The 25,482-nt window shown below is 40.0% G+C and overlaps 1 protein-coding gene across 3 annotated transcripts in view; it reads left to right on the plus strand.

Moving 5' to 3' along the window:
- Positions 1–25,482, plus strand: part of VPS13A (vacuolar protein sorting 13 homolog A) — a 489,236-nt gene that overhangs the window by 171,496 nt on the left and 292,258 nt on the right. For 2 of the 3 annotated variants that reach the window (XM_033927056.1, XM_033927035.1), the window contains exons 27-32: positions 5,301–5,380; positions 8,278–8,337; positions 8,437–8,599; positions 12,467–12,583; positions 12,669–12,772; positions 18,738–18,905. In XM_033927056.1, the coding sequence (XP_033782947.1) occupies positions 5,301–5,380; positions 8,278–8,337; positions 8,437–8,599; positions 12,467–12,583; positions 12,669–12,772; positions 18,738–18,905 (692 nt within the window). The remainder of the gene's footprint in view (positions 1–5,300; positions 5,381–8,277; positions 8,338–8,436; positions 8,600–12,466; positions 12,584–12,668; positions 12,773–18,737; positions 18,906–25,482) is intronic. The other variant, XM_033927045.1, reaches the window with a different exon arrangement.

Below are 25,482 nucleotides of genomic sequence, written 5' to 3' on the forward strand. Positions count from 1 at the left end.
AAATACATTGCTGGAGAAGGGGGTGAGGGAGAGGGAACTTATAGAAGTTAGGAGTTTGAGCTGTAATGCAACTTCACAGATATTTCCCTTAAACTAATAAAGTTGAGCAGTTTTCCTTAGATCTACAAGTGTTTTATGCAACTATACTCTTCATTGAACAGATAATTGCTTTGTGAGTGATATTTGGCAATACTGAGGATGTAGAATGATGAGGGAACAGAAATGCCTTACCAGGGATATTTAACAGATTTTTTTTTTTTAGCTTCAGATAAAATTTGATTGGCAAATTTATGCCAGGGACATATCTGGAACAAATTTACTCTCCTAATTTTAAAATTGAAGGTGGTACGTTTTGGGGGCTTGCTCTTTCATTATGAAATTCTCATACTTTGTGCAACAGACTATATTGTTCTATTTTTAAAATCTGCTTTTATTGTGAAAATTTGTAAAATACTTCACAGCTCTGCAAATGACCAATGAATGGTTCCAAAAATCTAGCTAGCCATATCTTTAGATACTAGATATTCTCTGAGGACAAGCAGATATAATCTCATATGTGGGTGATATCATTCACAGAACCTGGTATGGACACTGCCAAATGTACTGTCACTTTAAATCTTTAGGCAGTTCCTGCACTGTGCATATGCAGGTGCCTTCCTGCTTGACATCAATTTTAGCTGTCAAATTTCAGACCATTCTTCAAGCTTCACTGAAGGGCTGTCAGGTAAGATTTGCCTCTTTGTGGATGATATCAAAATCTGCAATAGAGTAGACACCCCAGATGGTGTGAATAACATGAAGAGAGACCTAGCAAAGCTTGAAGAATGGTCTGAAATTTGGCAGTTAAAATTTAATGCTAAGAAATGCAAGGTCATGCATGTCAGCTGCGAAAATCCAAGAAAGCAGTACAGTTTAGGGGATGAAGAATTTATGTACACGACAGAAGAGCAGGACTTGTGTGTGATTCTATGTGATGATCTTAAGGTGGCCAAACAAGTTGAAAAGATGACGGCGAAAGCTAGAAGGATGCTAGGGTGCCTGGGAAGAGGTTTGGCCAGTAGGAAAAGGAGGTGGCATTGCCCCTGTAGAAAAATCTGGTGAGACCTCATTTAGAATTTGTGCACAATTCTGTAGATTGCACCTTCAAAAAGATATAAAAAGGATGGAGTCGATCTAGAGGAGGGCTACTAAAATGGTGCATGGTCTTCATCAAAAGGCGTATTGGGATAGATTTAAAGATCTCAATATGTATGCTTTGGAGGGAAGGGGAGATGATAGAGACGTTTAAATACCTATGTGGTGTAAATGCTCATGAGTCGACCCTCTTACATTTGAAAGGAAACTCTGAAATGAGAACAGTCTCCCGGAAGAGGTGGTGGAGACTGAGACTGTGGTCTGAATTCAAGAAAGTATGTCTGAATTCAAGAAAGCGTTGGATATCTTAGAGAGAGGAAGAGATAATGGTTACTGCAGATACATAGACTGGATGGACCATTTCTCCTTTATCTGCCATCATGTTTCTATGTTTCTAAGATTGAAGAGGAGGCTGATTGAATTAAAACAAAACAGGGAAGCTGGTAGAGGGGCAGAGCAACATGGCAGCATGCAACCAGTGCTGATTCTGACTGTTGTGGAAGCTGGTTTGAATTTTTCTCTTCTACCTAGCTATACCACATACTAAAAGAAAGGTAGTTGTGCGAGCTGCTCCCTCTGCAACCCAGATTCAGCAAATAATGGATCAGTTCATCATCAGAACCTTCCCATATACTGGAGGAATGAGTCAGCTGAGAGAGAACTCATCTCACTGGGATATGATACATCTCTTTCGCTTCTGGCATCTCAGTAGAGAATAGAATGGCACATGCTGTAGAAGACACTGCTTTGCAGCGTTCCGAGGAGGGCGTTACTCCTGAGGTTAGAGAGACAGGGATAGTTATCAAGAGGACTGAGAAGAAAGCTTCCATGGTATCACGCTTGAAGAAATCTGGAAGGCCTTGGAAAATTTGACTTTATTGTGACTTGATCAATGGGAGAGATAACTGCCTTGGTTGACAAGGTAGATGGACTAATTAGTCATGGCACTTATGGAGGAAGATTGGCCAACATATAACCCTGCACCATGTTGTACGAGAATTTGAACATTAGCATCAGGCACCAGTCTCCCCATAGGAGGCAAATTGTTTTTTTTTTCACTAGTGTTGAACTCTTATCACAACAGATTGTTGGGTGCTTAGAGTCACCACTTAGGGCTATGCCCTAAGTGGGATCAAAAAACTTCCAAACTACCCACCAAAAGAGTCTCTCCAACTCCCTCTAGAAAACCCTCCTTCACCAAGAACTCTTGGACCTTCTCCAGCAATTCACAGCATTCCTCTGCAGGGGAAAGACTGGTGGCTGTACTCAAAGTATTTCCTGATACCAAAAAAGACAGAAGCCTTCAACCTGTTCTATAATTTGAAGGCCTGAACACACATGTGCTGAAGAAGTTTTGCATGGTCTTTTTGGGAGCCTTCCTACCCTTACTAGGAAATGGAGATTGGCTTTGCTTTCTAGATCTAAAAAAGACATAAACTCACATTTCTATCCTACCTGCATACATGAAGTACTTCTGCTTCTGCATAAGATATCGGCCTTTCCAATACAAGGTCTTGCCATTCAAACTTGCCTCTTTTGCTCATGTCTTCATGAAGCGCCTAGTGTGACACCCTTTGTACATGGGGAATTTACATATTTTCCTACTTAAACAACTGGTTGATCAAGGCCTTATCAAAAACAGCTCACATTGCCATAAATTCAATAATTTGTCTTCTCGAGCTTCTCGAATTTACCGTCAACTACCAAAAGTCACATCTACATCCATTACAAACCTTTGGAGTTTATAGGAACTCTCCTGGACACCATTCAGGGTTGAGTTTTTCTATTGAAGAGGAGAGTTGACAATCTCATTCACCTGTCAGTCTTCATCCTCAAGTGCACTCGGTCATATGACATTGGTGGTTCACATGACCACATTCACACATCTTTATTTCAGAATCCCACAGTGGACTCTCTAATATCAATTGTCCCAGGCCACAGGATCCCTGTCTGCTCTGATACACTTTGCCCCGGATCTCTGGCACTCCAGTGGCGTATAGAACCTCTCAATCGTACTTGAGGTCTACCTTTCCAGCCCCTCAGCATCAGAAACAACCACAGATACTTCAGTGCTAGACTGGGGAGATCATCTAGACTGTCTACATACTCGAGGAGTATGGTCTTACCATGATCAAAAACTGCATATCAATTTTCTTGAGCTACAGGCGATAGACATCTACTTCAACAGGTAGTTCTTGTCTGTACAGACACCCAAGTTGCCATGTTCTAGCTGAACAAACAAAGGGGAATGGGATCTCATCCCTTTTGTGTGGAAGCAATCAAAATTTTGACTTGGGGAACTGCTTGTGGAGTACTTCTCAGGGAAGTTTATTTAGCAGGGAAGCAGACAAATTGAGAAGATTTTTTCAGCCTTACAAATGGTATCTCAGCATATGTCTTAAATCCAATCTTCTCTCAGTGGGGAACACCGGACATAGATCTTTGCTCCTCCTCAGAACAACAAACTTCCACAATTCCATTAGACTCTATGCCCCCAACTGCATTGCTTTGGATGCATTTCTGATTCATTGCGGAAACAATTTTCTGTACACATTCCCTCCAATCCCTCTCATAGGGAAACCCTACTCAAACTTCACCAGGATCAAGGTACCTTGATTCTAGTTGCATCTCTCTGGCTGTGCCAAATTTGGTTTCCACTCCTCCTAGAACTCTCAACCAAGAAACGGTGGAAATTCCAACAATTTCCAACCCTACTAACTCAGAATGAAGGGTCTTTCCTTCATCCGAACTCCGGCTTGTTGGCACATGCAACATGGTTTCTTTCTCCGAACAGGCAAACTCTTTTTTTTTCTTTTTTATGTCAATAAAAAGTGCAATACAATTTATATACAAATAAAGATAATCAACCAAGCACTTATAATCAATCAGTATCTATACAAAAGATAAAAATTCCCTCCCCCATCCATCATTACCATCAGGAATAATACCAAAACAAAAGATATAACCCTCCCCCTCCCCCCCCGGATGTGTGGGTGAAAAACAACAGAAAATAAAGATAAAGGACAACTATAGCAAATCTACAAAAGACGTTAATGGACCACAAACTAATTTGAATATCTTATTATGCCCCAGCATGTCAGCATTCATTTTCTCATATTTATAAGTTAAACATAAGCTCGCCCACAAAAAAGGAAAACAATTCTTCCAGTTGCGAGTAATCATTTGCATGGCCATCCCGGTGATAATAAGGAAAAGCCGGCATTTATAGCGGTCTGGGGGGGTTTAATATGCAATAATGTTCTGCATATAACTACCTCATACGTCAATGGAATTGATGCCTCCAGTATGGTATTAATCTGTCTCCTCGAGGAGCTGCCATGTTTAAACTCTGAGCTTTAGTGAAAGATTAACCACCTTTACATCCTGAGGCAGCTTGTGATTGGTGAAACGCTGTCCATCGTTGATGTGTGGTGTGCTTTCAGTTTCCTATTTCAGATGAGTATTTTTTTCATTGTGACTATAAGAGCACCAGTCGCTATAGATATTTATTTCATGGTGGATCCAGATACCTTCTTGGTTTACATTGCACAAGAATTTTTCTTTAGTAAAATATTAAACGAGGAGTTTTATTATGCCAGTGATTTAACTTTACCCCGTGATAGCATCCATTTTTTCACAACTTTTGTTGTTTGTTTGGTGGAGGAAGGGATCTGAGGCTTTTTCCTACCTCATGGTAATTTTTACAGTGAAAACCTTAAATGTGCTTAACCGGAGGTATGTGAATGTATCTCATGTGAATACATAGACATTTTCTAAGTGGCTCCGTTTGTTTTGCATGGTGCATATGATTGCTGTGCTGTGAATTTTTTGAGAGTGTGGTTTATAGTATTATTGTTTTTCTCATTGGGCTTGTGTAGTTTGGGCTAAAGATTTAAAGTGACAGTGCACTTGTCTGTGTACTGAATTTCATGGATGATATCCACATGTGAGAGTATATGCCTGCTGTCCTCGGAAAACACCTACTACAGATAAGTATCTTTACTTCCCTAGTAGATTATTTTTCATACCCTTCCCACTATTCAAAACCTTAAATCAAACCATATTGATTCAAGCCTGATAGAATCAGCTGAATCAAATCATAACTTAGTTCGAAGTTAAATATTTTTCTTGCTATTTTCAGTTATAATCCTATTTTCTCTTCTAAGATGATGAAAAGAAACCGGTTCATATCCTTACAACATTGGATAATGCTATTGATGATCTTCTCACACTGGAGTATACAAAGGTTAGAAAAAAATAGATTTAAATAGTTCATAGGTATTTTACGATGGAAGGAATCTTCAATTGTCATACTTTACAGATAGGTTGATCATACAGTGATTTGTAAATGTATGTACTTTCCATTTGAAATATACTGTGGGTCCTTTACATGGGGAGAGGGATTTGATACACTACCTTTCTGTGGTTTTAAATCAAAGCAGTTTAGATATTATATAAAGTACAGGTATAATTTTGTATCTTTAGCAATGGAGTGTTAAGTGACTTGCTCAGAGTTGCAAGAAACTGCAGAGAAAATTGAATCCATTCCCTTGGTTTTTAGGCTACTGTGCTAACCATATAGTACTGTGAGACTACTGCTAAGGTTCAATAGCTGCCATTTTTGGAGCTGGATCCAGACCAGGTGTGAGTGCAGGGTCTCATTTCTGCCCAGACATACTATCCCACCATGAACAGCCCCGGGTAAGTCCCGGGGCTGAAGGGAGAGTTGAATAGGAATTAGGTGGAGTGTTCCTCATTTTTTTTTTTTGGGGGGGGAGGAATTGGAGAGACTGCCGGGGAGGGGAGGATAGAGGGTTTCTCATCTGGAAGGTGGCAGGGCATCCTTTTTATGGAGACTGGAAGGGTGTTCCTGATCGGAGGAGGGGAGACCAGCTATGCACTGTCATACCAGCGGGTTTCAACTTGCTGGCACTGTTACATGCAGTGCATGATACAATGGATTAAAGTAAACATACCCCATAGGTACCTATGTTTCTTTATAAAATAAACTGCAGATAGGCACCTTTTTTGCACTCTCAATCTAGACAACTAGTTGAAATTTTAATGTGGGAAAGAGCTAGAACAGGATTAGAGAAGTGCAACAAAAATGATAAAAAGGACTGGAACACTTCCTTAATGAAGAAAGGCTAAATTGATTAGGGCTGTTCAGCTTGGCAGAGAGATGGCTGAGAAGGGAATGTGAGATGTTCATAAAACCATAAGTGGGGTGTAAAATTAAGTAGGGAATGGATGTTAAACCTTTCAAACTTGTATATTTAAAAGAGGGCAGAAAACTAACAGCCATCACAGTGAAAAAAAAAAATTCCTTATCTTGTCTTAACTCTGCACAAATAAGCTGTGGAATCTGTTGCCAGATATGATGAAAATAACATAGCAGGGTTCAGAAGTGGTTTGTACAAGTTCCTGGAGTAAGTCCATTACAAAAGTTTTGACCAGGTAGATTTGGAACGATCTAGGAGAAACTGGATCTATTTTTTTGAGATCTGGGGTACCGTCTGAGACAGGATGGTAGCCTTGATTTGTCATTGGCTTGATTCAGAATGTCTTTTTTTTTGTTCTTAAATTGATATGTGTCAATAAAAATTCATGAGTTGGATCCGTCTGGCTGTTCAGTGCAGGTATTTAGGTTCTGGGTTCAGTCTCTAATTCAGATCTTCTAGTTCCTGGGTTGGTTAGAGCTGGGGATGCTGAGGAAGAAGCTGCAGACATAACATAAGAATAGCTTTACTGGGTCAGACTAATGGTCCATCTAGCCCAGTAGCCCGTCTTCACGGTAGCCAATCCAGGTCACAAGTACCTGGCAAAAACCCAAATAGTAGTAATATTCCATGCTACCAATCCAAGGCAAGCAGTGACTTCCCCCATGTCTGTCTCAATAGCAGACTATGGACTTTTCCTGCAGGAAATTGTTCAAACCTTTCTTAAAACCTGCAATTTTAATCACTCTTACCTTAACTATTCTCTGAGTGAAAAAAATATTTCTTCCTATTGGTTTTAAAAGTATTTCCCTGTAACTTCAAGCGTCTCCTAGCCTGACCTCGGTCTGACCCAGTGGAGGCAACTTCTTATGTTCTTATGTTCTTGTAATTTTTGACAGAGTAAAAAAATCGATCCAATTATACTCATTCTACATCACTCAGGATTTTGTAGACTTCTTTCATATCTCCCTTCAACCATCTCTTTTCCAAGCTGAAGAACCCTAACTTCTTTAGTATTTCCTCATACGAAAGGAGTTCCATCCCCTTCATCATCTTGGTCGCTCTTCTTTGAACCTCTGATTGGCCAGGTTTACAATCAGTACTTGTAAGGTTCTGGAAGGACCCCCTGCTACATGGCCCGTAGCTTAAAGACTATCACTGCATCGAGTTGAGAGGAGAGGAAAAAAGTTATTGACAGCTGTGACTGAAGGCTCTCATGATCCTAGTACCTTGTCCTAATTCAGTTGAGGTGGAAGCCCAGAAGAAGAAACTGCTACTCCTCCCTCAAATCATTTGTGTTTACTGCATACACACACCATGTAATTCTATATATGGCGCTTGAGTTGTGCGTGTAAATTTGGGCATGTGCCCAATTTGTGCGTGCAACTTAATTGAATAATGAGCCAGTTAGTGCTGTCGGCATAACAAACAATTATTAGCGCTAAGTAAATTTAATTTGAATTTATGTAAAATTTATACATGGTGCCAAAAAGGGGGTGTAGAAATTGGGTCATGGGTGGATCAGGGCATTCCTCAAATTTGTGTGTAATTAGAAAATAAGGAGCATCTGTTTCTAAGTTAGACACAAGGATTTGCACCACATTTTAGATGATGCAAATGGATGTGTCTAAAGTTAGATGCAGATCCCAGGTGTAAATGCTGTTATTTAAAGGTGTGAATACAGAACTCGGCATTTTTTTCAATGCCAATTTTTTTTTTTTTTTTAATGGGGCCATATATAGAATTTACCCCATAACTTATATTGCTCTAGATATTAGAAAATGTTAAAAATTTAACCTTTTTTTCCTTAAACATTTCCCAGGCTGATGTTAATGGACCAGAATTCAAAACCCCATAACTTATATTGCTCTAGATATTAGAAAATGTTAAAAATTTAACCTTTTTTTCCTTAAACATTTCCCAGGCTGATGTTAATGGACCAGAATTCAAAACCACATATAACAATATAGAACAGCTTATAAAGGTATCAGTAAAACCTGCTTTATAAATTAGCATGCTTATTTTAGATTTCATGGTTGACTTTTGAAAATTGATTCTGCTTAATCTACAACTTTGTCGGTAGGTGAACTTCTCTTCCCTAGATGCCCATTTGCACACTGAAGCCTTGCTGAGTACCATGAACTTCTTAAATAATATTGTTCCAAAATCAGAGGATACAATAGCAACAGTAGAGCAGGTGCAGGAGACTGAAGAAGAAGAAAAAAAGGAAGAACACAAGAAAATATGTAAGATTTGTTTTTAACTGCAAACTTTCTATAACTTAAAACTTATTTTTATATTGTTATTTCCCATAAACATGGTGGAAGAAGGGGGTTGGGGGCTGATACTGGAGGCTTGGAACATCATGAGACAAATACTGGGATTGGCAAAAGGAGGCTGATTTTGTGAAGGGGCTGTTGCTAGAGAACAGTTTTGGTTATTGAATGGAATCCACCATCTATATTGCTGATGCTGTAAAAGCACTGAGTTGCCTCAAACACCTAGAAGCAGAAGCCCTCTGTATGAATTCTCTATATCGTAGTGTAAGGCTGCTGTATCAGTACTGTACATAGTGGAACTAGGGGAGAGAGAGAAGGGCAACCAAAATGTTAAAGTGGAAAGTACTGGTAAGCTATGAAAAAAGGTTGACAATATATGGCTTTTCAGCTTGGAGATGCACAAATAAAAGAAAATATTAGAGGTCTATAATTTTTTTTACTTATTAGAGTTATTTATATTCTACCTTTCTATTGTACAATCAAAGCGGTTACATACTGCATTGAAGCACTTGCTTTATCCCTGTTGGGTTCACAATCTGTTTTGTACCTGGGGCAATGGAAGAGTAAATGATTTGCTCAGGTTGACAAGGAGCTATAGTGTGAATTGAACACGGTTCCCCTGGTTCTCAGCCCACTGCACTAATCATTAGGCTGTTCATTTCACAAGAGTATTGGTGGGAAGTGGGATAGAATGGGTAAAGGGGGAATAGTAGTTTGTCTTTTCAAATACCATTAAAACCAGGGGGCACTCCATTAAATATAATAGGTAGCATTTAAAAGAAAACTGGAAAAAGTATTTCTTCATGCAACATTTAATGAAGCTGCAGATTTTGTTACTAGAAGATATGGTCAAAGCAGTTGGCATACCTGGATTTTACTAAAGGTTTGAACAAGTTTGTGGAGGAAAAGTCCATGAGCTATTAGACATGGAGACTTGGGACAACTGTCACGTGTCTCTGAGGTAGAGTAACAAGAAACTGGTCTACTCGGGGTTTTATCAAGTACTTGTGACCTGGATTAGACACAGAGAGGGCAATTCTGTGACAGGGCACCAACATTAGACACTATATTTTTATGGGTGCTCAACTGGGGTTTTCTCTTGAAGGAGGGCGCATGAGGACTACTAAATTTGACAGGTGATGAACCCTTAATTGATGTCTCAGCAGTCTGATACTCCCAGTCCAATAGACTAATACTTCTTGTGATTTGGTTCACAAGCAGTGTTGCTTTCTTTACTGCTGGAGTTAGCAACTTTTAGTATTTGGGATTCAGCAGGTTGGTAACTTCTGTGGTAAATCACAGTAAGGTAAATGCCTGCCTTTTACACCTTCGATAACTTTCCCTCTCAGTCTCTTAAGGAGTTACCTTGGGAACTTAAATACAACTAAGGGAAATAAATTTATTTTAGGGCTGCACGTCAGTTAATTGCGATTAAAAATGTTAATCTCCTAAAGCATTCCCCCCTCACATATCCTTCTATACTCGTGAAGTGGCAAATATAGACAGTAAAAGTAAATTCTCAGAACCAACATGTTTTAATTACTAAAATGAAAATAAATCATTTTTCTTACTTTTGTTGCCTGCTGATTTTAAAGATGGAACAAAATGATTAGAAAAATAAAATCACCAAGCAACATAGGTAAGACAAATGATTTATTTACATTTTAGTAATTAAAACATGTTCTGAGAATTTACTTTTGCTGTCTATTTTCCATTGTACAAGTATAGAAGGAAAAGTGAGTGGGTGCTTTATGAGATTAAACATTTTAATCTTGATTAATTGATGTGCAGCCCTAATTTATTTGTTTGGATAAAGGAGGGAAGAAAAAAATAACCTTGGGAAAAGCAAAATAGTGATAATAAAATCACCAACAAGATATTTTTGAATGCTGCCATGAACTACAAATTTAACTGGATTTAACTCTGAAGACTAATTTAAATTGCAAAAAGGTACTGAATTTTTTAACAGTGCAATTTGTTTTTAGACAAAATTCCTTTAGGAGTTCTAGAATGGTATATTATAATTAGGATGCTGCAGTTGGCAAGCTATGCTAACTTCTTGCAACTGGCAGCACAGGAATGTTAATTTGTTGCTAGAAATGCCAGTAGTTGAAAGAAGTCTGGGCTGCCCATAGGTGGTCTTTTGGCTTAGTGGTTCTCCAAATTATCTTCCATATGCTTTTTCTCCTTCACTCATAACATAACATTTGTATACCGCATTACCCTTCAGATCTATGTGGCTTAACAAAATGGAAAACTGCTACAAACACAGAATGAAATACAAATTCAGTCTTTCCAAAAATTTCCTAAATAAATAAGTCTTTAACAATTTCCTAAACTTTTGATATGTTGTAGATGTAAAAATAACCGATGAAAGTCTGCATCCCAAATAGCTGCTTGAAATGACAGTAATCAATTGTGATATCTTTTATAGCGGCATCCTTTGGGCGATGGAAAATTAAAAAGTATAGATATTTGAGTGGGACGTCTGTGATGAGAGAAAATGAATAGATCTACTAAATAGGCCAGTGGTGCTCCCTATAGTAGGGCGTATTATGGTCTGAATTTTTTTTTTTTCCCCCAATATAAAAATCAGACGGATTGCTGTGTTCTGTATTAGTTGAATTTGAGCCAAATATGTTTGGTTACCAGCCAGATGAACAATATTGTAATAGTCCAGAGTACTTAAAACAAAGGACTGAACTAATAATCTAAAGGACTTATCATCAAAGTATGATCTAATTATTCTGAGTTTCCAAAGCATGAAAACTTTTTTTTTTTAACCAAAGCATCAACTTGATTAATCATAGATAAATTCCTGTCCAAATGAACACCTAATATTTTGATGGTAGATACAATGGGATATGTTTAAATTAATTCTTTTTTTCTTCGCAATTATGCGCTCCTCCCCAGGGAATGCTCTGTCATTCCTCCCTTATCTCTCTCCCCCCCCATCCAGGGCAGTCTTCACTCTTGTACATCTCTCCTGTTGGTCAGCTTTTTTTTTTTTTTTTTTTTTTTAAACAACCAACTAGTTTCACCAGCCAGTTTACTCCCAGCCTCAAGTTGCCAGTTCTGCCTCATGTATTCTGTACTCATAATTCAGCCGCTTCAGAGATTACACATGTAGTCTTCTAGTTCACCTTAGCTCTTGAATTGTTTGAGCCATAGTACCTGATTTTACAAGAAGTCATTCTTGTTTCTCAAGAACAGCATGGGAGTTCCTATGTTACTCAGACTATGACAACAGGCAAACCGGAAAGGGAAAGAATAAATTTGCCTCAAAATATAGCAAAGCAAACCAACAAAAGGAGGCAAATGAGATGTGTAAAAATCAACCAAACAGTTTGCTTTATTAATATGAATAATTAAAAAAACCACATAAGGTCTATAAAGTCTATAACATAATGTCCATCTTGGTAAAAAGATCTCTAGGAAATTCCCAAGTCTATTCCCAAGTCTAGATTGTCCCTATGAGCCACACAGTGTGTGAATGTGATGGTTATTCTGCATTAGGGAGGGGGTAAGAGGATGGATGACTTGAAGTGGTGGAAACAGAAGAGTGTGGGTGGGGTGTGTCAAGAATCTTGAGGGTCCCTTTTGCACAGTGTTTTCTCTTGACTTATGCAAGCCACCAAAATTCTGGAAGCAAAGGTGAAAATTTTTGGTTGGAGGAAAATTTTAGATGCATTCTGCAATGGCAGTTGTACATGGTTCTAGCAAGGATAAAATCATTAATACTTAGTATGTATAATTTTTTTAGATTACAGGGTTTTTAGTCATTAGATATACCATACATTTTATGTTGGCCTAATATTCTATTACTCCCTGCAGCACCCAAAAAATCAAAGTTTGAAGATGTCATAAATCTTCATGTGTGTGCGGACTTGTCCTGTTTACGCATTTTTATTCGGGAACAGAGACGCAGAATTTCTGAAATTAGCATTGAAGGTAAGGGAAAACATTTAAAATTTTAAAAGTATGTCTGATATAGCAGTGACCTATTGACATTCTCTTTATTAATTTTTTTAAAAAGGTCTTGATTCCCAAGTGATTATGAGAAAAAAAGCAACTGAAGTTTATGCAAAATTAAAGAATATTGTAATATTAGATTCTGATAAAGCAGCTTTATACAAGAAGGTATGTATACCCTGTTGTAATATTTTTATTTTTTTTCCATTTAAAGAATTTCCACAATGAAACCAAAATATTTGCCATAGAACAGAGAATATTTTTGAGTAAAAATGTGTGTCACATAAGGTATTGATAGCAACACAGTTTGCAGTGCAATAAGTAAGACATTCTAGACAGAAGGGTAGTATCCCAGTGGCCGCGTGCCATCTGCAGAAAGATTTTTACTTTTCCCTCTGCTGTACTTCACTGGGCTCCTCAGCTCTCTCTACAGTTTGTGCCTTTTGCACGCATTCCAGAAGGAGTGTGGTGTTCTGCTCTCCACACATTGTTTTTTGTCCCTTTTTTCGGGATTTTATTGTGTTCAGAGTGATTATTAAGCTTTGCCTGCATTGAGATTACACAGACTTCAGTCTGCAGCTGACATGCCAATCCCTGGTGGTACCTGCCAGCCAGCCTGCAATGGATTTTCAGGAGCTTGGGGCCATCCCCATCTTTCTCATTTTGCCAAATGTAGTCTGAGTGCAGACTGTTTTGGCATCCATTGGAGACTCGGTGGTGTCTCGCTGGTTGCTGGCTGCACATTTGTGCCTCTGTCCATCCCTGAGAACGTCCAGGGGTAGAGGTGCAATCAGGCATTAGGTATGACTGGCAGCCTGAAGATCAGCATTGCAGAGGCATTCCCAGCATGAGGTAGTGATTCAAATCAAAATTAAAGTCATTTTTATTTAAAGATGCTTATAACATTTAAACATCCTTATCAGAACGATGTTCTAATTTACTTAGAATCTCCTTTCTTTTAACAGAACAGAGAAATTATTTCTACCTTACATTCTGTTTTTACCTGATTTGTTTCTTTACTATCCAATATTGTAGTTCTTCCCTTTTATCCTATTGTACAAGTTTGTCGGTCTGCCATATTTGCTGTTCTTAAATATATTGGTCATTGTAAAGCTATCTGCTAATTTTAATTGTACACTGCCTAGAAACTATGTATAGGTGATTTAACAAATTTTAAATAAACTTGTAAATTTGAAACTTATAAACTTGTATTTCTGGTTTCAGCTACTGTGAGAAAACTGAGGCAGGCTGCAGTACATTTTCAGCATAGGCCACAGTGACTAAAGGCAGTAACAGCCTGTGAGGTGAATCAGAAGTTTGAAAATCACAATTTTGAGGGTTTCTGCATGTCCCTCTGTGTTCCCCCACCTGGAAAATCCTAAAATAACCATTTTTAAAGTTTGTTTAAGGTGAAAATTATTGCGTTTTTGGCTTGAATTTCTTAGCGGTCAGCTTGAATTTTTAACAATCTTTTTTTTCTAAAGCTCCCTGCTTCTTCAAAACTGCAGTTTTTTCCTCAAATCTTGTCAGGATGGAGTCTGTGGGCTCTCTTGATATTAATTTTTGCCAGGATTGCGCAAATTTTGTACCTTTTAGAACATCCTTATGTCATGTGCGAAATAGAGGACATAAATAGGAAGTTAAATACAATAAACAATTGGTTACGAGAAAACATGCTATCCCCTCAGCATCAATAAAACGAATTGTCTCCTCTTCCCTTGGAAAGAGGGCTTACAGTTAACCTCGCATATCTATATTGACAACTCACCCATCGGTCAAAATCCTAGGCATAATTATTGACTCTAAACTTACCTACCACATGCAAATAGGAGCCGTTGTCAGAAGTTGTTTCCACAAATTGAGAATGATAAGGTCTTTGGCAAGCATTTTGGAACCAACCTCTTTAAATATACTGATTCATTCCCTTGTGATTTCAAACTCGATTATTGTAACTCTTTATACAAGGGTATTCTGTTGAAAGAGATCAGACATTTACAGCTCATACAAAATACCGCTATCAAGGTTATTACAGGGTCCAAGAAATATAAAGAACACTCATTGGTTACCCATTCCACATAGAATAACATATAAACTTGCCATGGTAATTTTCAAATCTCACAAAACCAATGAACCGGCATTTATCGATTAATTATACCACATGATCCACCCAGAGTATTAAGATCAACAAATCAACATCTATTTTTCATACCCTCACTGAAAATTATTGGTACCCGCCATACAACAATATTTTTAGTGACCACCCCCACAATTTGGAACTCTTTGCCGTTACACATAAGATCTGAAATCAACTTGAAGAAATTCAAAGGTGCATTGAAATGTTTCCTGTATAAAGATGCTTTTGATCATTAATTTCTTTTTCTTTTAACGCTGTTAGCCATTTATCCCTTCCTCTTCTTTTTCCCCTCTCCTTTATCTTCTGATTCTCTCCTCCAGTGAACTAATGCAGCGCAAAATACGTTACCCTTCTCCCTTCATTCATTTCATCAATGCTATCTTTTCTCTACTATATTGTAGTTCCTCCTTCTTCCCTCTTGTCAAATCTGTCTAGTTTATTTTCATCTTTGTAATCAATTGTATATGTCTCAAATTTCTGTATTTCCCTTTTTTAGCATTGTATTCTCGCCTAGAATTTATGATAAGTGTTTAATCAAATTTTAAATAAACTATGAAACTATGTCATGACCAGGAGAAGCGGCAGGGCCAGGTTTAGCCTCTCCCATGTTGAAGCAGATGATCAAATGCTTGGCTAGTCCAGTGGGGCAGTCTGCATTATTTTCAGGGCTTGGCACAGCTGATCCATGCGGCCTTTCCTGTGCGGACTTTCTAAAATTGGTGCGCTCAGGACAAGGTGGACCTTTATTCGGCACTGATCTCGGTGATTCTCACCTTTCTTCAAGCTGGACTTGATAAAGTCCAGAGTGTAGCTTCTCTACGGATCCATGTAGCTGAGCTGTCTTGTTTCAGAGCCTCTAATCGTCGTCCCTCTTTGGCGTTTCATCCTGATGTTGCTAGATTTCTGAAGGGGGGCTCTTCGCATCAGACTGCTGGTTAAACTGCTGTTCCCTTCCTGAGACCTCAACCTGGTGCTGTCTAGCCTTACTAAGGCTCCCTTTGAGCCCCTTTGGGATGCTTCCCTTTTGGACCTGACACTCAAGACCATATTTCTGGTTGCTATTGCCACAGTGCTTCGGGTTTTGGAACTCCAGGTTCCTTCTTGTAGGGAACTGTTCCTCCGCATTTCCCTGCATATCACCTTCCTTCCTGCTGAAGGTGATTTCAGCTTTCCATGTTAATCAGGAAGGGCGTTTGCCTGCTTTTCAGTCTGCAGGTTCCAAGACTCAAGATCATATTTTGAAGAAGCTGGATGTACATGGAATACTTCTTTGCTATCTAGAAGTCACTAGTGAATTTCATCTTTTTTTTAATTTTAAACATCTGTTTGTGCTGACTCATTCTCTTCGGTTGGGCTCTCTTTATTCCAAGGCCACAATTTACAGATGAATCAGTAGGGCCATTTTGTCAGCCTCTGTTTTGGGAAAATGGTCTCCTGTTTCTGTAAAGGTGCATTCTACCAGGAATGTGGCTTCTTCATGGGTCAAAGCTAGAGCTGTCTCACCTGAGGAGATCTGCAGGGCAGCAATGTGGTCCTCTCTACACATGTTTACCAAGTTTTACAGAGTGGATATGGCTGCGAGACAGGACTCCGCCTTTGGGTCCTTGGTCTTATGGGCCGGCGCAGCAAGCCTACTGGCACCTAGCTTTTGGGGGACTGCTTTTGTACATCCCATCTATCTAGAATGTCTCACCTATTGCACTGGATAAAGAGATTATGTATTTACCTTGGTAAGCTGTTTTCCAGTGCATAGGTGAGACATTCTAGACTCCCGCCCTGTCCTTCCTGCTTACTGTCAGTCTGTTTATCCTTCTCCAAGTTGTTTCTTGGATGCCTGTCAGCCCTTGGAGGCTTGGAAGAATACTGTATATATATTACTTTTTCTGCTTGGGTGGTTTATGAGCTCCTTTGAAGCCTTTGTTGGCTGTTTGCAGTTGATTTTTTGATGATACTTCTTGAGCAGAATGGTTGTGGATGAACTTTGCTATAGGTGCCTTTACTTCACGTTTCTTTGGTGGCTCTTGGTGCTTGGGTACTAACTGTAGGTGGAGCTGAGGAGCCCAGTGAAGTACAGCAGAGGCAACAAGAAAAATCCGGAGTGGATTCCCTTCTGCAGATGGCACACAGCCATTGGGATACTACCCATCTGTCTAGAACAGTGGTTCCCAAACCTATCCTGGGGGACCCCCAGACAGTCAGGTTTTCAAGATATCCCTAATGAATATGCATGAGAGAGATTTGCATACCTGTCACTTCCATTATATGCAAATCTCTCTCATGCATATTCATTAGGGATATCTTGAAAACCTGACTGTCTGGTGGTTTTAGTTCTCTTTCATCCTTTCGTAAGTCTTTGAAAACCATTCTGTTTACCAAACACTTTGGTAGTTAATTTCTCTTCCATTTCTGCTATGTTGTTACTAGCTTAAGTTAATCACCGTTTCATATTTTTATTATCTTATCTAACTACTGTCAACCGAGTCGAGCTTTCTCAGATTGAGGACCCGGTATACAAAACTAAGCATTAGATTAGATTATGCATATAATTATCAAGAGACAGTTTGCACTTAGTTGTGCTTCCGGAGGTTGTGATAGGCCAGAGCACGCTACAGGGGTTCAAGGAAGATTTAGATAGGTTCCTAAAGGATAAGGGGATTGAGGGGTACAGATAGAAGTAGAGGTAGGTTATAGTAATAGTCAGGGACCACTTCACAGGTCATAGGCCTGATGGGCTGCCGCGGGAGCGGACCGCTGGGCGCGATGGACCTCTGGTCTGACCTAGTGGAGGCAACTTCTTATGTTCTTATGATGCATGCTAACTTTAGGTTACCTGTAGAGAATTACACCTTTAGGGCCAGGTTCTATAAGCGGCGCCTAAGCGCACCTGCATTGTATGTGCCGTTGTCAATTAACCACTAGGTACTACTTATAGAATTACCTGGCCTAATTTACTAGTGCATAAGTCAGCCTACGTCTGTTTTCCGCACCTAACCACGTATGCTTTTCAGGTAGGTATTGGCGGGAGCCTGGACTTGGGTATTGCTAGTCGCTACTCTTTCGGTGCGTAACTCTTAATTGGTTAGTTGTTAAAAAAAAAAATTCAATTAACTTCATTGGCATGGTGAATTATCATACCATTTAAGATAATTATACTTCCCCCCTCCGTATTTGCGAATTCCGTATCTACAGATTCGCTTATTCGTGGTTTTAAACCCAAAAATGCATTTTCATTTTTCAGGCTATTTTAAGCCCTATAAGCCTCCCCTTAAGCATTACCTGATTGTCTAGCGGGTTTTCAGGGCAAGAGCGATCATCTCACGCTCCTGCCTCATGCAGATCGCTCACAGGAAATGGCTGCCTTGAGCTCCCGTAGTCTCTCGAGCCATTTCCTGTGAGCGATCTGCACAGGGCAGGAGCGTAGGAAGATTGCTCCTGCCTGAAAACCTGCTAGATCACCAGGTAAGGCTTAAGGGGGAGCTTTCAGGGCTTAAAATAGCCTGGGGAAGCGGGGGCTAGGGGCAGATCTGGCCCAAATATTTGCGGTTTTTTAATATTTGCGGGCTGGCTCTGCCCCTAACCCCTGCGAATACGGAGGGGGTAAGTGTAAAGCAATTTGAGTTGCTTGCAGATTTTAGTTAGGCATCACTAGGCATCTTCAATTAGGACTCCTAGTGGCACCTAATGTAGGCACCATTTATAGAATCTGGCCCTTAGTGACTTCACTTGTTCATGCTGACTGACATACTCATGAAGTAACAACATGACTGCACTCATATACAGTAAGAGTTAAAAGAGGAGCCAGCATGTACAGCTACACATTCCAAAGAGGGGCATTTCATATTAGCAAACCAGTTTTCCTGGCCTGTATGCACTTGTAGCAGACATAGACCACTGGTTTTAGGCTACTGCATAGTCCATGCAGTCAGGGGAAAGGAAAAGAAGGCATAAAAGAATTTTGAATGAAAGCATATTTCAATTTACTACTGTTGTTTTTTTTAGGCTGTATACATCACTGGTAAAGAAGTCTTCAGTTTTCAAATGACGTCGTACGTGGGTGCTACAGAGGGTACTGCCTACACAGATATGAATGTAGTTGACAGCCAGATCAGTTTAACAGTTGGTTGCATTCAAGTCATTTTTGTCAATAAGTTTGTTTCATCTATTTTGGTGAGTTATATGTCTGCTTAATAATATTACAAAATATATAACAATGCTTCTAGAATCAGAATGGCAAGATATTAGAACATACTACAGCGGTAATTTACAAACTTTCTCGAGCCACAGAACACTAAACGTAGTGGCCGCGGCTTGAGGTATCCAGAAGTGCGCAAACTTTGACGCAATGACCTCGCGTGCATGCATTATGTCATCATGCCGACGTTTGCGCATGCATGAAGGCCCTCCACACGGGCCTTGAGCCACCAGTAGGGGGGGAATGCCAGCAGGGAAGATGCACGGAGAGAAGGAGAGGCACTGGCACCAGCTGATTGCCTACAGGATGTGCCTCTCTCTGTGGAAGGCACAACCTGTAGGCAGTCAGCCGGCGCCTCTGCTCCTCCCCAGCATCTCGTGGCACCTCTGAAATCCCAAGAGACACAATAGTGTGCCGTCGCACAGTTTGCGATTCAGTGTACTACAGTATGCCTTTTGTGCTAGTGAAATGAGCAGTGACTTGTTTGGACAAAATTGTTGGTGATTCTGCAGTAAGCATAAACAGTGCTTTTTATCTATATGTGGTTTTACTGGAAAGTTGTGGAGTTAGTGTGTGTACTCCACTAAGGAGGCACCTCTATGATATATTGGGATGAGAGGAGAACTGCTGACACCTGGCAAACATTTCTCATAGCTCCAACACTCATCTACTTTCATCTGCCTGATGACCATGGTTCCACTTTCTCCTTTCTTCAGGTGTTATGTCCCTACCACAACCTCCACAACCCACAAGGTTGCTTTATATGGGTTGGAGGAAACAATGGTAGGGTCACAGCAGCAGCAGATGGAAGGGGACATTGGCACCAGTTGCTTTTGTGTGTTGATGAGTGCTGGAGCTGCCCACAGGTCTGATGTAGATATCTCCTAGTTCTGAATAGAATGTCTTAATCCTCTGAAAATGGGCACTTTAGAGCCTCATGTGACTGCTTAGCACTGAGTGAACAAATTATTTCGAGAGCTTTCTAGGTAATATGTAGAAATAAAAACATAAAAGAAAAAAATACCTTTTTTATTGGACTAACTTAGAGCTTTCTAGAAGAGGCAAAAGCCTTTCTCTGCCTATGCATGATAGTTCTGCTTCCAGGTTTCCACGGTTCTAGTCACTTTCCTTTCTTCTATACCCTTATACAGTTTAGTATCTAATATTTTATTTCCATAGTTTTAAGCTTTTGCCTAAATCCACCTAGATTGCCTTTTTTAAGTAAGTTTTTCTCAACCTTGTCTAGTTGGACATCTTTCTTTAATTTTTTTTATTTTTTTTTTTGTTAAATGAGCAATGTTAATTTTGGATAAGAAGGCCCATGCGACTGTTTGAACTGTGATATCCAACGGCTTCCATTCTGGTTTTTATACTAGGCAGGAAGGCCCCCACCTTCTGTAAAAGCAAATGATAGCCAAACCTTCTGTCCCAGACTTGAACTTTTTTGGTTGTTTCTTTTTCACTTCAATCTGGAAAACCTTGTGAAAGGTAAAGACAAACATGTCACCATAATTGCATTGTTAAGGTCCAGATTCAGTAAATGGTGCAAGAAAAAATTGGCATGGAATTCTGTTGTATAGTCTCCATAGTTAGTTTATAATTTAATATGACTTAGGAAAATGTAAGGAGGGTCATAACAATCCCTGATAAAGATGGGTTAATCAACAGGCATTCTATATTAGAGTGTTGCGCGGGGGCAGAAATCCTGTCCCCGCCAGGATCCTCTCTGTCCCCACCCGTCCCCGCCAGGATCCTCTCTGTCTCCACCCGTCCCCATCAGGATCTTCTCCGACCCCACCCATCCCCGCAAGGAATTATCTCCGTCCCCGCCTGTCCCCATAAAAAGCAGCAATTACTTCTGACAGGATCATCAATTCCACAGTTTCTTTTGTTTGCGCTGCTGTTTTCCTTGTGGAATCTCTTTGGTGGAACCCTTTTTTTGTTTTCTGTTCAGGTAATTAACTTATAAACCCCCTCTTTTATTAAGGCTGATGTGTCCATTATATTATATGGACGAACCCTGCTTCCAAAGCCTTCCACCCCCGTGGGAGTCCCGTTGGCTAGAGGAGGGTCCCCGTGGGAGTCCCGTGAGTTGGGGGGTTCCCGCAGGACCCCCACGGGATTCTCACGATCCCCGTTCCTGTGCAGACCTCTATTCTATATTTCTTCCAATCCATGAACATTGGTTATGTTTGGATTCAATTTCAGAATGGTCCTTCAAATCCAATTCAATATTTTCTCAAAAATATCTGACATAAGTGAATACTTTTCTATAATAGAATTCTTCCATAGGAAGATCAACAAAATATTATCAGTATAAACTTAAAATGACCCAAGCTTTCAAAATCTAAATAATTTAAAAAAAGAATAATCTAAAGAATTGATGATGAGGAGGATCCCTGAAGGACTCCCTGATTCATAGGCCAAGGTGCGGAATATTGTCCTTAACAATTCACCCTTTAGTATTCTACTTTTCAAAAAGGAAATAAACCAACTAAGAACTAAATCCATGGCCCCTATATCTGTAGCAACTGCAATAATATCGTATATACTCAATTAATTATAATCCCATCCAAATAAAAACTGAGATAACTCAAAATGACTGCTGAGACAATCTTGCAAGACTGCTGTTCAAAATCACAGCAGCCATTTTTACTTAAGAAGGCGGCATTGACAGGAGCAAGTGAAGATTATTCCTGCCTCAACTTTCTAGACCACCTGGGGGGAGGAGAAAGGAGGAACTGGATATTAAAAAAAACCTTGCACTGTAACTATGGGAAATAGCAGCTTTTAAACTGTGTACTAAGTATATTGGTATTAGATCCCTAGTATTTGTCCAATTAGGATAAAACGTATATCAAAAAACCTGTACTATGGCAAACTGTAATTTATTAACTGTGTATTATATATGTCAATCTGTAACTGGTTCTGAGCTCTTTGGAGATAATGGGATAGAAAACAAATTAAATAAAGAAATACTGTCAAACACCACCGAGTAGGGGTGAAGGGATGGGAGTGTCTGGGGGAGAAGGGAAAAATGTTGGACACCACAGGAAAGCTGAAATATAAATTGGAATACAATTTTGGCCCAAAAAAATATTTATATTTATATTTGAATATACAGTATATAGTATATGATGTGGCACGTAAAAGCAGCTGATAAATCTAATGGCATCAAAGACCAAATCAGTAATCTCCCTTCTACCAGACCATTATATCCTAACTACCCCTTCTAGACATACGACTAGACCAAAAACAATTATCTTATTTGTAATCTTCTATTCTGTGCTGCAGTTTAGAGAATGACACAGGGAAAAAATCTGTCCCCGTCACCGGACCACCATCCCCTTGAATGCCCCGTCCCCTTCACCGTCTCATCCCCGTCGCATCCACCCTTCTCTCTCGCCACATCACTGCCCTTCAGCGTCCCGAGAATCTCCCTCCCTCCCCCTTACCTTCGCGGTGCTTTAGTAAAGAATTGAAACTTAAGGGGGGAAGGCGCGCGGTCACCTCCCAACCTACAGTCAAATCTATCTCCCTCCTTCCTCCTTATCTTCACGGCACTTTTGTAAAAAACTTACTGAAGCCGGCGAAGCCTGCCTGCCTGCAGTCGCGTGTGTGTGGGCGGAAGCTTCTCCTCTGATGCAGCCGGTACCCCAGGTACCTTTTTAAAGTTGCGGTGGTCCAGTGCTCTCTCCCACTGGATGGCTGGCTTTGGTAGCAGAGCAGCGTGACGCAGGAGCGCAACCTTTGCGCTTCCTGCTTGGTCCCGCACCGCTCAGTGATTGGCTGATGTCAGCAACAGTTGTGCCTGCCTAAAGGCTTACAAGTCTGTATTGAGAAATTTCCCTCCAACAATACTCATTATCTACTGGCACAGCAATAAATCTTTGAAGTAAAATTGTGAAAAAACTGCACATGATAGAAGAAAATTAAGAACAGTTCTGGAATCAGCATAAAAAAGTGAAGTAATATCACATTAGTTTTCAGTCATCCAAAATCATGCAGACTTTATCATTGAGTATGTGTATTTTTGTGTAAGTGTCAAGTTCTGATCAACATAATTTTTAAAATTTGTTTCAGAACCCTAAAAATGGGCAAATTTTTATTGAATTTTAATAAGCATACGACAGCACAAAATGAAGAGCATGCACTATAAACGAGTAGCAGATGTGTAAAAAAGAGAAAATATCATAAATATGACAACAGTTATTTGGACTTTGGCTTCACGTCAACAAATGTTAACAGAGAAGAAAGACCGCAATGTGTAGTATGTTTGAAAATTTTGGCGCCAGACTGTATGCTTCCAAGTAAACTGAATCGTCATTTAAAAACTAATCATTTACACTCGATTAATAAAACTCACGACTTCTTTAGAAGAAAATTAAAAGGACAGCAAGGTACATTTTCTAGGCATTTGTCAATACCAATGAATGCTCTGCTAGCCTCATACAAGGTTGCATATAGAGTTGCTAAGTGTAAAAAAAAGCCCATACCATTGAGGAACAACTGATTCTACCTGCTGCTATAGATATGGTGAACATTATGATCGGCGAATCTGCGGGGTACTTTATCTAATAATACTATCAGTTGGAGAATTCAACATGTCAGAAGACCTCAATGGCCAATTGATTGAAAAACTAAAAGAGATGGAATTTGGCTTGCACATTTGATTTGTTACGTACGTTTTGTAGATGGAAATGCCATTGTGGAAGAACTTTTTTGTAAAATAACTGCAAGTGCAAAAGCTCAAGACTTGTTTTGAGATCCTAAATATATTTATGACTGAAAACAATTTATTAAGTGTATTGGGGTCTGTACAGATGGTGCTCATTCAATGTCAAGCAGTTATGTAGGATTACAAACACTTATTCGAAAGAAAGCTATGGCTGCAATGCATAATACATAGAGAAGTACCGTATTTTCGCGGATATAACGCGCGCGTTATACGCGTTTTTACGTACCGCGCATACCCTTCGCGCGTTATATGCCTGAGCGCGGTATACAAAATTTTTTTTACATATTTCACACCCCGCCTGACGCCCGATTCATCATCCGGAAGGACGCTCGCACCCCCACCGCTCGCACCCCCACCCCGAAGGACCGCCGACTCCCCGACAATATCGGGCCAGGAGGGATCCCAAACCCTCCTGGCCACGGCGACCCCCTACCCCCACCCCGCACTACATTACGGACAGGAGGGATCCTAGGCCCTCCTGCCCTCGACGCAAACCCCCCTCCCCCCAACGACCGCCCCCCCCAAGAACCTCCGACCGCCCCCCCAGCCGACCCGTGATCCCCCTAGCGACCCCCACGACCCCCCCCCACCCCCCTTCCCCGTACCTTTGGTAGTTGGCCGGACAGACGGGAGCCAAACCCGCCTGTCCGGCAGGCAGCCAACGAAGGAATGAGGCCGGATTGGCCCATCCATCCTAAAGCTCCGCCTACTGGTGGGGCCTAAGGCGCGTGGGCCAATCAGAATAGGCCCTGGAGCCTTAGGTCCCACCTGGGGGCGCGGCCTGAGGCACATGGGCCCAACTCGTCTTTGAGTCCTACGTTGAATTTGGTCCTAGAACACATGGTGGATGTGATAAACTTTATAAAAACTCGCCCAGTAAAAGCAATAAAATTGGGAGCTGAATATACATCTTTGTTATACTACTGCCCCTCACGCTGGCTTCCTTGTGGCAATATGTTGTCCCATATATTTTAATTACGACAAGAACTCTATATTTTTCTTGAAGAAGAAAAACACAAGTATACCAAAAACTTTGTAGAGACAGAGTTTTTGATGAAACTGGCATACTTTTGTGATATTTTTTAAAAGTTAAATACGCTGGTTCTCTCGTTGCAAGGAGGCAACATGCACATTTTCAAATTGATCGAAAAGATTTCAGCTATCAAAAAAAAAAAATTAAAATTATGGTGGAGAAAAATGCATGAAGACGGTGGTAAAGATTGTTTGCCCCTTTTGCAGCAGTTCATGATCTCCAATGAAGTTGTTTTGTCTGACAATATAAAATCAGTTTTTGAAGATCGCCTATCACAAAGTATCAAATGGCTTGAAAAATATTTTCAAGAAGATGATCCCACGAAATTCACCTGGATTCAGGATCCCTTCAGAGCCAAACCTCCAGCTGACTTTACTTCTGAAGAAAACGACAGTCTCATTGAGCTGTCTTGTGACAATACTCTCAAGACACGATTTAGCAGCATGGATATTACTGAATTTTGGTGTTCAGTAAGAGATGAATATCCACTGTTTAAGCAGTAGAGAGCTCAGAGAATCTTAATTCCGTTTGCAACGTCCTATATATGCGTGGTTGGGTTTTTGGCGCTCACTGTGATAAAAAGCAAATACTGAGTGAAAATCAATGAGGAACAAAAAATGAGATTGGCTGTATCAAATATGGTTCCGAAGTTTGAGAAGATTTGTAATGAACAGCAAGCTCATCCATCTCACTAGTTCTATCAATATTTTTTGTGATTATTTTTTTTATCTTCGTTGTTAAATTTTTTCAAATAATTCAATATTATTGTGATAACCTTTAT

The sequence above is a fragment of the Geotrypetes seraphini genome, chromosome 1 (assembly GCF_902459505.1).
Source record: "Geotrypetes seraphini chromosome 1, aGeoSer1.1, whole genome shotgun sequence".
Taxonomy (NCBI): Eukaryota; Metazoa; Chordata; class Amphibia; order Gymnophiona; family Dermophiidae; genus Geotrypetes; species Geotrypetes seraphini.